At 40.8% G+C, this 14,053-nt stretch overlaps 1 protein-coding gene across 2 annotated transcripts; it reads left to right on the forward strand.

Annotated features, from left to right (window-relative positions):
- Positions 1-1,931: 1,931 nt before the first annotated feature.
- Positions 1,932-12,987, forward strand: LOC108140753 (probable G-protein coupled receptor No18). Of its 2 annotated transcripts, XM_017263732.2 has the most exons (6): positions 1,932-2,024; positions 5,054-5,517; positions 6,305-6,407; positions 6,990-7,115; positions 9,380-9,557; positions 10,374-12,987. In XM_017263732.2, exons 2-6 carry the CDS (start codon positions 5,124-5,126, stop codon positions 11,283-11,285), a joined length of 1,713 nt encoding a protein of 570 aa, XP_017119221.1. In that variant the 5' UTR covers positions 1,932-2,024; positions 5,054-5,123; the 3' UTR covers positions 11,286-12,987. The 2 variants fall into 2 exon arrangements, with proteins under 2 accessions (XP_017119221.1, XP_017119222.1); XM_017263733.2 differs by lacking the exon at positions 1,932-2,024 and having other exon boundaries at positions 3,375-5,517.
- Positions 12,988-14,053: the final 1,066 nt, after the last annotated feature.

Here is a 14,053-nt window from a genome sequence, read left to right on the forward strand (position 1 = left end):
CCACTCATTAATGACAATAATGAAAATATTATATATTTTTTATTACTTATACGGTTTTGTTTACTGTTTGCATTATGAGAAGAAATCAAAAATGAATATATTTTACATTCATAACTTGATTTTATGAATTAACATTTTTTATTTAATATTAATATGCAAATTTACCGAACTTGACCTTTGTGATCAGACACAGATAAAATGTAGATTTTTCATTACTATTGTAAGCAAAACAAAACAAGTAAAGACAAAGTATTTCGATCCATCCCACGGCCATAAATAAGTGCTCCCGCCACTTAGTCAGTCGAATCGACTTCACCCGAAATGTTTGATTGGAAAGCAATATATTCAATTGCATGTACGCGGAACAAGTGAAGCAGGGAAATTGTAGTGTTCAAACAGTTACTGCGGCAATTTCCGAAGGAAAATATAATTTTACTTTACGACATTTGCGCCTATGACAACAACAACAATTCCAGTTGACTCCCTCCGATATATTAAGCTCCTAGTATTCGTAGATCAATCAAGCCAAATCAAGCGCGTTGTATAACTAAACTACTCAACCACCCACCACCCCACACACACACACGCCCAATGATACGCACACAAGCACGCTTATTTGTGCTAGTGCGGCGTTTAAGTTTAGTTCGGTAATTAAAAGCCAAATGCTCATAAAACGAAAATTTATTAGCCATGGTCTAAGCGAGTGTGTGTTTGTTTGACGAGCATACAAACTACAGTATGTCGCTTGGCGGTGCGTGTGTAATACGCACATGGAGGGGGCGTGGCGAGGGGGTTGTAGGGCGTAAAGGGCGACTACTACATGTGGGTGTTGAAATCCCTATGGATTTTTAATGTGCTTAATTTGAGTGACAGCTCCAAAATGGGCACGATCGATTTCTGTGTGCTAACACAGCACAAGCGAACATCAATGTCCACACACACACCCACACAAAGAGAAAAGGACATCAAAATTGGATAAATTTTTTTTTTTTTTAACTGATGGTTTAAAAAAAAAAACGATAATTTACCACATCCAAACCAAAGTTTAACATTGAATGTCCGGTAGATATTTATTTTTCTAATGATTTCACCCCACTGTTGTACTCAATTTATTTGATTTCAATTAGATTTCATACAATTGCATTTTTATAGGTTATTTTACCATTACCTTAAAAAACAAAGGCTCATTATTTGCATGGTAAAAACTTAAAAAATCTAACATTATTCTAATGCTTAAATATTTTGTTCTGAATATCGAATAATATTAAAAAAAAATATTCTTAAATGTAGTTTCTATCAATTTACCAACTCATTTTTATACTCAAGTAATTGTTTTTAATACTTAAACTATAGTTGGGATTACAGGTTCTTCTGCAAAGTAACCTTAAAACTACACCAAAAACAACTAAATCACTACCATATTTTTAAACTAGGATCATCTGTAAGCTAATAAACGGTAAATCTTCTCTGTGTACCAAGTTGACAATATGGAACTGATAATATTAATTTCCAACACAGTGCACACACACGCAAGCCCTGTTCCTATCAATTATATTTGTATCCATCTGCATATATGCAAAACAATGCTGTATGGTCCTCCAAAAAAGCTAATTCCGCACTGAGTTCAGTTCATCTCATCTAATTTCTGGCTGCTAATTCAGTCGAGTGTCGCGCAGCCTTTAGAATCCTCCTGGCAAGCACTAAGCAAATTCATAATTAATACATTTGCAAAGAGTGATAAAAAAACGAGAAGCGAAATTAACGCGAACGACTTGTACAGTGGAACCTCTTCGTACACAAACAAATGCGCTGCCGTCGCACGCACACGAAAGCGAAAGCCAGAAAGCCAGACGGTGGGCGAGTGGCAAGCGTTTGGCAAATTAGCCAAATGCGTTATTTGGCCCACAAGCATTTCAGTCGCTCACGGAACGTCCTGGCGTTTGGCCGCAAACTCTGAAAAACCAAAGGCCAAGAGCCCAGTGGACTGACCGAAAGTGAAATTCATAACGTTAAATGTGTGAAAAGTGTGTACTTTTATTTTAAAACATTTATAGTTCATTGCTGATCTGTTGGTAGCCAACATCTGGCCGTAATCAACTGATAAATTTGTCAATTAACTTGCTGCTATCAGCCAAAAGCCAAACTAATGAGATTGCCGCATTTGTGTCGCTGTGTGTGTGTGTGTGCAACAAGTCTGCGATCTGACATTGGCCTGTTCTGTTCACCCGTCGCGAACTAATCAAATAAATACGCCGGTTAATTGGGAAATGCATATTAATGAGCGGCAGGCAGTAACTCCGCCCACGAGCCACCCACCTCCTGCAGACCACCGCCCAACATCCATTGCAGAGTTCACTGGCAGCTGTTACCTCGGCGCAATTCACCTTTCTGTTTTTTTTATGACCCATTACTTTGGGCCCCGTTGTCTGGATGGCATCGCCAACATTTTGATGAATCATAGACAGTCGTGCTAGAATCTAATATCCTCGGTTGCGTTTATGTTTGCACTTAATCCGCGGGCTTAGCACTTCGATTAGTCAGTTCAGCCCCCCGCCTTCAGCCAAATGCCTTTTTAATTTTATATCAGAATTTTCTAAATGTTATCCAAGCAAATCCGGCAAATATGTGTGCGGCGTGATAAACAATAGCAACAAAATAAATATTTAAAAAAACATAGGCAAAAGACTAGATCCGAGTGCCGAATCGGGAATACCCTGGTAAACTATATTTTAAGGATTAGAGAATGACATTGTTTAACTGAGTAACCTTTTGTATATATAAAAAATCTAAAACGAATCTTGTATTCTTTATTAGTAGACTATAGAAACTATAGTAAACCCAATAGAAATGAAAAACAATAAAACGCCAATTCTTCAATTAAAATCGGTGAAATATAAACTCCAGCATTCATGAAGGGTGAAACTGTTCCTTGCTTTATTTAAAAACAAAGTATTTTACATTTGGACAAATCGTTGGTTAAAATGGTTGAACTCCGACAAATTATCTATAAGATAACGTGTGTTTGGGAAAGCTTTGCTGGAAGATCTGTGTGTGTGCATTGTCTGCATTTATCACACCCTCCAGCAGGGTATAACAAATAATAAATCCGAAAAGTATGAACAGAAAGAAAAAAAATGTAAAGCATTGAAAAAATTCTCGCCCTGCCGACATTTGTGTACTTTAATCGACAACACAAAAGAAGAACAGCAACAAAAAGTTGAGAAAAAGTATCGCGCATACGCTACGTTGACTATTCTGCTCCGCGTAGAGCGTCGGGTGCTGGGGGAGTAGATGGGGGAGTAGATGAGGTAGTAGATGGGGGAGTGGGAGGGAGGGGGAGAGTGGGTGGCGTTATGGATGGGAGATGGGGGGTGGGTGAAGGTGGGCGCTACAGCATCAGCATCTCAGGTTGGACGGGCCGACAAACGACAGCCAACTGTCAGTTTGTAATCAACGCGTGCCAACAGCAGCGGCGGCAGCTGTGCGTGTGCATAAGAAACTTTTCGGGCCATCAACCTCTCAACCTATCAACTTCTCAACCTTTCGAACTCTCCTCACCCCGGAATCCAGTTCTATGCCGTGACCTTTAGCCCATCGATGGATAACAAATGGCAGCATTACATTGCTGACGAAAACCCATTGTGCCAAAGCCGGAGACTAATCACTTAACTATTTATAAACCAACGCACATGCACAGTGAACACAGAAACAAAGTGAATTAAATGTTCTTTAATTTGCGGAGTGCAATCAGGGGTGGCTTCTAAAGTGAAATCAAAATTTGTGCTTAACAGAAGGGTCAAGCTTACAAGGAAATGCCCAAATTGTTTAAAGAATATTTTATAACAAATTTAACAACCTTTGGACTGTTTAAAGTCAAAGTGATATTAATAGACAAAGTTACATGTATAATACTTTGAAAGTAAAAAGGCAAGAATAAATTATAAAAGTTATAAATTTCAAAAACAAAACACGAGTTAATAGACTTTGCTTTAAAATAAGCCCAAGTTGCTTATTATAATTATTAGTATTATTATTATTATGTGATACTATGTCTATCAAGCATGTTATGCTATTACTTATTTGAGGTATTCCTTAATCTGCGTTTAATCATTTACCATTTATGTCAAGGCTAAAGAACCATTAAAGTGTTATTTCAGACCGCAAAATGAGTTATTTTATGAGTTATCTAGAAATATCTATTTTAATTTGACATAAAATGTTAATCTCATTGGGTTATGGCTTTTTATCTATTTTTAAAATCAGTGCGATATAATCATTGTATTGGTTTAGGAAATAGTGAAGATAGTTTCTTATAAATCTTATACATACATTTTTTGCCGTGCACCGTGAGAGATACTTGTATCCGAGAGATGCAGTTTTGAGTACTCGTATTGTCGATGTTAGATTGTGTGCTCAAGCTGTTTGTCTTACGGGTGTGGACGAGTAGACGACTTCAGCTGGGGAGATGGATGGAGACTGGCTGTAGTTTCATCCGATCGAAGGTCGCCCAGCACTGAGATTCCCATTCCGATTCCGATTGTTCAGCCGTAGGAATTCTTTTGGGGGAACATGTGCCTGATTTATTTATTGCCAAACTTTCGAGCGATCCAAACAGAGCAATATGAAAACAACTGAAAATACGCTGCTCGCCGGAGACTATTTGCCAGCTGGTCCGAAATTGAATTGTAAATGGCAATATTAATTGGAAATCATTTAAATTTTTTTTCTCTCGGTCTATGCATGTTCGGCGGCATAATTTATGGGCGCTAATTACTTTCGCCCAGTTGTATTTCGTATGCTGTCCAAGGCCAATTACGCTTACTTATTGCAATTTATGTGGCCGCAGTCCGGCCGTAATTGGAAATTGTGTAAGGTCGCAGGCAATTCCATTATTTGTATGCAGTTCTGGTCTCCGGTCTTCGTTCTCGGGTCTCCGTTCTCTGGTCTCTGGCGTTTTTTCTAATGACGCCACCGCGCCGGCAACCCAGCCCAGTTTGTGTAGCCATTTGATTAAGTGACCTTATACCTTATACCTTATACCCTATACACGCAGGATCAATTTGCAGATGTCGAGTGCGGTGCGAAGGTAAGCTCCACTCTTAGAGCCTGTGCTATCCGCCGGAATGGCGTTGGAAGGCGGCCTGCAACATGCGGATGCCAGTGCCATGCTGCTGTACTCCAAGTTCCTGTCCACAGCGCTGACTGTGGCTACTGCGAACAACTCCATCCAAACCACGGCGGCCCCAACTGGTGAGACAACCACTAATGGACTCAAGGTGGGTGTGCCCTCGATGAACTCCTATCTGGCGAGCATGGCGTGGCCCAAATCGCTAGCGGTGGTCGTCTTCCTGGTCATCATTCTTGTCACCGTGGTCGGCAATACACTCGTCATCCTTGCCGTTTTGACCACACGCCGATTGCGAACTGTCACCAACTGTTTCGTGATGAACCTGGCCATCACCGACTGGCTGGTGGGAACGTGCGTGATGCCCCCATCGGTGGTTCTCTACATAACAGGTGAGCACACAGCCTCATCGACGGCTGAAGATTTATGGCTCTTGTGGCAGAAGGCAGTAGGCATCAAGGCAAGTGTTTACTACACGCACCTCTCCGTTGGAAGCTCGTTTAGTAAACATTTACCAAAATCAACGGGCAGCCCATTCGTGCAATTCCAATTCCAAATAACCCCATTAAATATTATACAATTTTACCTTTGCAAAAAATTATAACAATTTTCGCTTGCAAACATCTTGCGACTGGTGCAGGTTTTTATTCTATTTATTTCCCGAGAAAGTCTGTGAAAAATCCAATTCATTTTTAAGAAAAAATAGTTGGTTAGAAAGCTCATATACTCAAATAAAGCGAAGGTCTTTTTAAACATTAAACTTTTAAAAGATACGTTTTTTTGTATTTTTATATTATATGGTTAACTAATCTTGATCTTAAGAGCTTGCGCTCAGGATAATAATAATAAATAATAAATTGCTTACTTACTAACATTAGTTATAAATGAATTATTGATTCCGATTACATTTGGTAGTCCTTCAATTCAGGCATCAGTTTTTTTTTTTTATAAAAAAGGATAAGTCTAATCGACAAAATGAAAAACATGTAATAAAACAAGTCAAGTCTTTAAGTCAGCAGCCAAAAATGAGTGGCATTAACTGAAAACAATCTAGGAAATAAGTTGGAGTAATAGTACTTGAAGAAACTGCCAGGATAATGCCGCCTTAATCCAGGTGCCAGACGGAGGTGCACAAACCGAGTCCGGTGAAGCATGGCCACAAATATTTTCTTTCCGCAGGCACTTGGCGCTTCGGCTGGATTCTGTGCGACATTTGGATCTCGCTGGACATCCTGCTCTGCACCGGCTCCATCCTCAGCCTGTGCGCCATCAGTCTGGACAGGTGAGTTGGCCGACGCCAACTAATTTCTTAATTTGTCGTTGATGTCATAGCTATGTCCTCATAGTCCGTGCTCCTAAATCCTGAGTCCTCAGAACTTAGCCAAAGCCAAAGCCAAGGCAAGGTGCAAAAACAGTGCAAAATAATTTATTTGTTGACGTTTTTATTGCTCTATGACCGTTGTCGTGGCCATTGCCAGTACATACCCTTTGAGTGTCCGACGGCACAATGGCTAGGATTGGTTTGGGCTGGGTTTCCATTTCCATTCCCGTTCCCCATGCTTTTGTTGCAAGTTTCAATTACATTTTAATGGCATTTCCAAGTTTTGTGTTGTGGCCCTGGCTCTGTCTCTGGCTCCGGCTCCAACACACCGAGTTGAGCTGATCCAGCTGAGCCCCAGACCGGGGACAGGGGACCATGGACCTGAACCTACACCGACACCAACCGCGTTGTGTTTGCCTTTCTGGTTCCGGGCAGAAAACAGCCGGCGGCTTTGCGTACAATACGTCCGCTTGGCTTTTGTTTTTTCAGTATTTCTCTGGTCGTTTCTGTTGCGTTTATTGGCCCGGCTTATTTATTTCGCAGGTATCTGGCCGTCACACAACCATTGACGTACTCCAAGAAGCGGCGCTCCAAACGGCTGGCCCTGCTCATGATACTCGTCGTGTGGATAACGGCTCTGTCAATCACATGTCCGCCCTACTTGGGCTGGTAAGTGAGGCTCCAGCTGCACAGCAAACAACTATTATTCCAAATCATTCATATACCCATATAAGACCTCTTTTTGCCAAGTATAAAACCACCTTAAAACAAAATTAGCAAGATACGATATAAGGAAGGACATTGATAGCCGAAAATGTATAAAATCAGCTCGAAATTTCACTTTCAGTTGAGTCTAAGAAATCTTTCATAACTTTTTATACTGCTTAAGAAATCTTACAGTAAATAAAATAAAGTTCAAATATTTTAATCGGTTTTCGAAAAAAAAAGAAATTAGGAATCAAGAAACTCGAATAGGAAAATAACAAGTAACATTAAATAAGTAAAGCAAAGTTTGCATGAAGTTAAGTGTTACCGACAAACTATTTAAAAAGTAAATAGCCAATGGAATATTTAAAGATAATTAGTAATAAACACTTATTTGTTGAAAGAAAGTTTTGTTTCAAAGTTTATTTCTTTTTTTTTGTTTTATTATAAACAAATAGGGTAATAGGGTAACTTTTCTTTGGAACAGCTAAGCACATCGCACTTTACATACTGCGAATACGATTTTATCAGTTCATGTTCATTGAAATGAATGTTTTTTTTTCAGTGTACCGCTATCCTTTTCACTATTTTTCTCTTCCGGAGGCGTGACAAATATTTCGTGGCTTTTTGTAGCTTTTGTTTTATTCCTTTTTGGTTTTCTTTTTGGTGCTAATGGCTGTGTGGCCCAGAACAGATAATGTGTTACGAAAGGTCCCGAAACACATACGTTTATTTGTATTTGTGCCTTCAGCTGCGCCTAAAAAAACATTACGTAATTGCGCGAGCTGTTTTTATAGTTGTTGTTGTTGTGATTCCCTGCACCCATTACATTGAAGTTTTAATGAGTTGTTAATGTCTTTTTTTGCCGCGGCGCAATTGCTTTGTTCTCACCTACGCACACAGTCGCACAGTCACACTCGCAACCGAAAGCCGCACTCTTGACTGTTGCATACTTCCAGGCGCCCAAATTAACCAGCACTGACTCACACGCAGACTCTCTCTCACACACACACACCACAAAGTCAGCATGTCCTGAATGCCTTTGGCCATGGCTTAGTTGTGGCCCCCTAAACATATCTTAGAGGGCACATTAGAACTGACTGAGGCCGAATTATAGCCACAGCTGCAGGTCATTGCAAAATTTTCGAAAATTTGCGCTGGGGGAAAATCGCAATTATAACGAGCAGCAGATGCTGCCGCTTGCCACATTTCAATTCTTAAAGCGAAATAGTTAAGTAAAATAAAGTTCCACAAATGCAGCTTTTTGGGTGCATGAAATCCGGATACAAATAATAACTCATCTGTACCACCTTTTTAATTTTCTCTCATTTCACAAAAGTTTGGCACTCAATTGTTTTATATCTTGTAACAAAGAAAATCCCAACTTAAAACAAAATTGGTTTGTTTGCTTGCCAAACAAATTTATTTGTATGTAAAAACTTTTTCAATTTATGCAAAGTGATTAAACGTTGCTGTTTTGCTTTAAAGTTGTTAAATAGTTTTAAGAGTTATTTAAGCTATTTAAACTACCTGCTTACAGTGCACAATATTAACTCCACTCACCACAACCACATTTAAATGGAAATTGTTTTTAAAGTAATTACTGCATTCCATTCGTGCTTTTTTATATACATGCCTGCATAACAATGGAAAAAAAACTGTTTCTATTTTTGTCAGGATAATTTCGTATCGGTACATATAATTAGCGTGGCACAATATTTTATTGGTAACACACATTTACGGTCACAACGGATAATTCATTGCTGCGATAATAGTACTATAGTATAGAATATTTACATTGTGAGCAACTTTTATCTATTGGTAGTGCGCATAGCCAAAGTGCCCATATAGTTGGTAAATCAAGATTTCGTTATTTTGAACACTGTTTCTCCGGTGTATTGATTTAAAGTCAGCTTCGATTTGCGTTGGTTGAATGACCATCACGAGGAGACGTGCATAAATAAAAGGCTTGCAGAAGGGACTCTGACTGGCTTTGGCTTTGGCTTTAGCTTAGGATTTGAATTCGAATTTCGCCCTGCTTAACTGAGCCAGTTGTCATTGTCAAAGTCCCAGGACCCTAGACGCAGCCCCATCCGCAATCAAAACCGCAAAAGCCACCGATCCACCAAACCACCAAACCACCATCTAACATCCCACATCCCACATCCCACATCCTCCGAGCAAGAACCACAGGCAATTCGAACTGGAATTCAATTTGCCATTCACAGGTACGAGGCGGGCAGACATCAGGCGGAGTTCGTGGACTGCCGCTACAACCAAAACAAGGGCTACGTGGTCTTTTCGGCAATGGGATCATTCTTCATTCCCCTCACGGTGATGCTGTACGTCTACGTTAAGATTGGTTATGTGCTCACATCACGGCGACAGCGCATTGTGCGCGATGCGGTAAGCTCCATCACTGTTCTCTATTACCCAACCCCTTCGACGAATGCAATGTCCCCTGAAATTTATCATGTCAAACCACATCCAACCAACTAACCACCCGACTAACTTGTCAAGCACTGGGCAAAATATCTTTATCTGTCAGCAAGAAACCAAGTTCTTTATCCAAGATTTTTTACGTCTTTAAATGTATATCTTCATGTAGAATTAAACACTTATTTAAATGTAATACTCTCCTTTAAATGGGCATTAATTTTTGGAACCATTTTTTTTATCAAGAGTATACCCTTCAATTTAAAGTTCTTATCGCTGTGAATTGAAATCGATATCATAAGCTTTCAGCTCTGATAAAAAAGCCTATTTGTTTAAAACTAAATGATGGTAAAGAAATTTTATATTTTTTCATTGTTTCGGTTTTCTAAAGAAATTCTATCTTGGTTTATTATAATCAGAGCTTTGTTTTATGAATAACCATCGCAAAAAGTATATTGAGTAAAATTTCAATGCCTTAAAAAAGTATTTAAAAAGACACATTTTATTATTATTTAAGAAATCAAAAAAAACCAAATTGAGTAAAATTTCAATGCCTTAAAAAATATTTTAAAAAACACATTTTATTATTATTTAAGAAACTATAAAAATTGGACTTGAAGGCATTGCTCATTAAATCCGCTGAAGACTGATGTGAAATGAGAAAAATTGGAAATATGTAATGAATGCCAAAAAACCCTATTCCCAGACATGCAATCTAAATTATTGCTTACTTTTTTGCCAGTGCTCTCACATTTCTTTTCCCTACTTTTTATGCCATTCAACCAGAACTCCGAGCGCACGGCGGACTACGATGTGGACGGGGACAACTTCATTTCGGAGTCGGAGCACTATCACTGCACGCCAACCAAGTGGCTGCCGAACAGGAAGTCCCGCTGGAGGTTCAGCTCGCTTCACGACCCACCTGCGAACATGACCAAGGGGCAGCAGTCATCCGTCAAGTGCCCCAAGTGCTCGACGCCGGCAACCGGAGTAGCAGTTCCAGCGGCGGCGGTGGCCGACAAAACGCTGACGTTCAAGCACCAGCCCACCTTCTACGAGCTGGTCGAGGTGTCGCGTCTCTCCTCGCTCATTCACTGCTCGGCAATTAGCTGCAAATACGGCGGACCCTGCATGCACTCCACGCCCTCTGGCCTGCACTACGTGGGCACGGATGGTGGTTCCTTCTCGGACACCTGCCTGGGTGCCAGTGCCTCCGCATTGGAGGTCAGCGAGAAACTGGAGGCGGAATCTCACGCCCACGCCCACGCACACGCCCACTCCCAGCAGAAGCAGAAGCAGCAGGAGCAACAGCAGCACCACCCACATGGCCATCATCATCATCATAATCATGGCTCCCAGAGCCATCACAACCATCATCATCGCATGCCGATGCGAGTTTCGACCACGAAACGTGATAGCAAGACCGCCAAGACCCTGACAATTGTGATGGGCGGCCTAATTGCTTGCTGGCTGCCCTTCTTCGTCTATTACCTACTGATACCGTTCCTGCCCCGGCCCGCCGTCCTCGAGGACCTCATGTTCGGCTTCACCTGGATTGGCTGGGTCAACTGCGCCATCAACCCCTTCATCTACGCCTTCTACAATCCGGACTTTCGCACTGCCTTCTGGCGTCTCACCTGCCGGCCCATCTGCAAGCAGAAGCGTCCGCCCAACCACCTGGCCATGTTCCGTGGCTAGTTTCCAGCAGCCGGAGATCAGGGAAGACATGGGAGTCATTTGGGCCACAGTCACAGTCACTAGTCGCACTATAGGAGCTCAGGTTGGGTGGGTTTGGTTTGGTGGCTACTTACAGGAGTTATCTCAGACTTATCTTTCACCCCTTTCTTTTTGCTGCTTCAACAACTTTCAGCTCCTCTGCTCACAAAACAAAGAGGAAAGTTAGAAATTGGCCAGAAATTCTCATGATAATCACATCACAATCAATTAAAGAGAACACGTCAATTTACTTAATTAATAAAAGGCGTTGCTCATGTGTACAACTAAAGTAATGTCAATTAAATACAATTTTAAAGTACATTTTATAAAAATAATAACATTACATTTCCATTTCCTTTTTATTGAAATGTCAGATTGGTAACAATGCCAATAAAATACAATTTTAAAGTCAATTTTATAAAAGATCACATTTAATTTCCATTTCTTTATTATCTGAAATGGCAAATTCTGTTGAAAAAGTAATGGTAATTAAATTCCATATTTGAGAATGAATTATTGTTTTTTTTTTTTGTTGAAACTGAAATTCCATTATTGGTATGTGCTGTTAAGCGCCTGACTGATTTTATTTTCACAGAAAGAATTAACTATCAGAAGCATTATTATTAACAAAAAATCATAAGTTTGTTAGAATGAAAGTGGTATTTGAGCAGATTAAGGCAATTCAGTGAGCTTTGAACGAAATGTTGGCTATTATCTCATGAATTGAGCATATTTTTCAAAGACTTAAGCTTTCCGTTACACCATTTCCACGACAAAGGCAGCTCCTAAAACTAAGATACCTACGGTCAATATTGATTTGGAGAAGACAGCCTTGTTAGGACGAGAAGATACCCTTTGAGGCTTCGAAAGCCTTTTGCTGAGCAGTATCTTTAAAGCCACTTCATGGCAGTAGCAGTAGCAGTAGCAGTATCTTTTTAAACCTAGTGGACTTGGCCGGAAGTCGAGATTCTCTCCTAGACCAGACCATCTCCATTCCCAATCCTATTTAGTATGTTCGTGCCTGAGCTTTGATTGTGCAAAGAACGAAACGATACAAAAGACAAATTATAGTATTTGCGAGTCTTTGTTGCCTGACGGCAACTGTTGACCATCAGGATGAGCAGGATGTGGACGATGCTGATGATGCTGACGAGGCTAGGCTCCTGTCGCCTCATCCGCCTTTGTTGTGTGCGTCTAGTTTGTGTGTAGTGTGCAGTGTGCAGTTTGTAGTAGGAAGTGTGCAGGAGCTGCCAACGACATTTCTGGCGTATCCTTTGTTGGCCAAGTCCGGTCAAGAGCGGCCTAACCCCGCAGGCACGGTACACGTACACAGTGTCCGGCCAACCCATTTAATGTTTTAGCAATCGCACGGCGCTCGGCGCACAAGCGAAAGCGAAAGTGAAACTGTAACTAAAACCGGACGGGCTGGCTTTAGAGCTGCACTTGAGCCTATCTCCACACCCAGACCCCATCCTCTCCACCCTCCTTTCCGACCTCCTATGTCCACACACTCACTAGGCTCGTTAAGCATTTTAGTCCAACTAATTTGTATAGTTGTATTATACATATATCATACTTGTACCCCACTGTGTATGTACTTTATAAATGTTCACTTGAAATGGATCTCTGTAAAGGACCTATCGGCCTGCCGAAAGAGTTCTGTCGAAATAAACTTTAAGTTAAATTCGAAGCTAGTTTTACTAAGCATGAAATGGGGGAAAGCTGGGAGGTTACTATGCCAAATACATAAAATATGCTCACCCTTTGGGCATTCAGCTATAAATTGTCACATAAAAGTTTTATAGACAATTTTGTGAACCATATTTTTCGATAAAAATAAAGGTAGTCAGTGAATGAAAATTTTCAAATATGTAGAACTAATATTCCCATTTTATTTGACTTTGCTTTTACTAGTTCTTAAAGTTATTGCAAAAATAAGACAGTCAACGAATTGTGTTCACTTACAGCTTAGGGATTTGCCAAATATTCTCGTGCAAGAAAATTAAAAAAAAAGCTGACTGCCCCCCCTTTGATAAGTATCTTTAAGTATTTCAATGTCTGAACTGCAGTCCGTAGTTCGGGTGATAAAAGCTTAGCCGTAGCCCCGGAAAAGTCTTTATTTGTTGGTCAAAAAGGGGTGGGGTTGGAGGGAGTAGCGCACTTTCCAGCGCAGCCTTGACTTCATTTTTTTGTGATTTATTATTGGAAGTGGTAACCCGGTGGCCGCCACTAAGTTGTTTACGGCAAAGAGGACGGAAGCAAAAGAAACGCTGAATCAGCGAGCTCTGAGTACGGATACGGCTACGGACTACGGACTACGGACTACGGTCTACGGACTACGGCTTTGACTCCGGGTTCCAGCTGGGGACTGCGGTAGCATTACATTAATTTAACTGGAAATAAGGCGTGAAAAAATATGCGGTCATCATAATTACATATACCCAGGCCCAACCTCCACCCTCACAATGTCCACGACCGCCCACATATGTGACTAATACAAAAGGCTGACAGGCGGGGGGCGGGGCAGGACTCTCTAATGAATTGCAACACATTGCGCTGTCACATTTCACTTTCGAGTCGAGCTCAGCGGAAACGGTCTCCCTTAATGCCCCCTGTCAACGGGCTGGAAACTCCGCCTGAAAACTCAGTGCGCCGTTTCGTAAATTTGGCTTTTTATAGCCGGTACTCGTCGAAAACAGGGGTATGTTGTGCAAAAAGGAAGTATTTGGGGTCCCATTTGGTAGATACCT

Source organism: Drosophila elegans, unplaced genomic scaffold (assembly GCF_018152505.1).
Source record: "Drosophila elegans isolate 14027-0461.03 unplaced genomic scaffold, ASM1815250v1 contig_476, whole genome shotgun sequence".
Lineage (NCBI taxonomy): Eukaryota > Metazoa > Arthropoda > Insecta > Diptera > Drosophilidae > Drosophila > Drosophila elegans.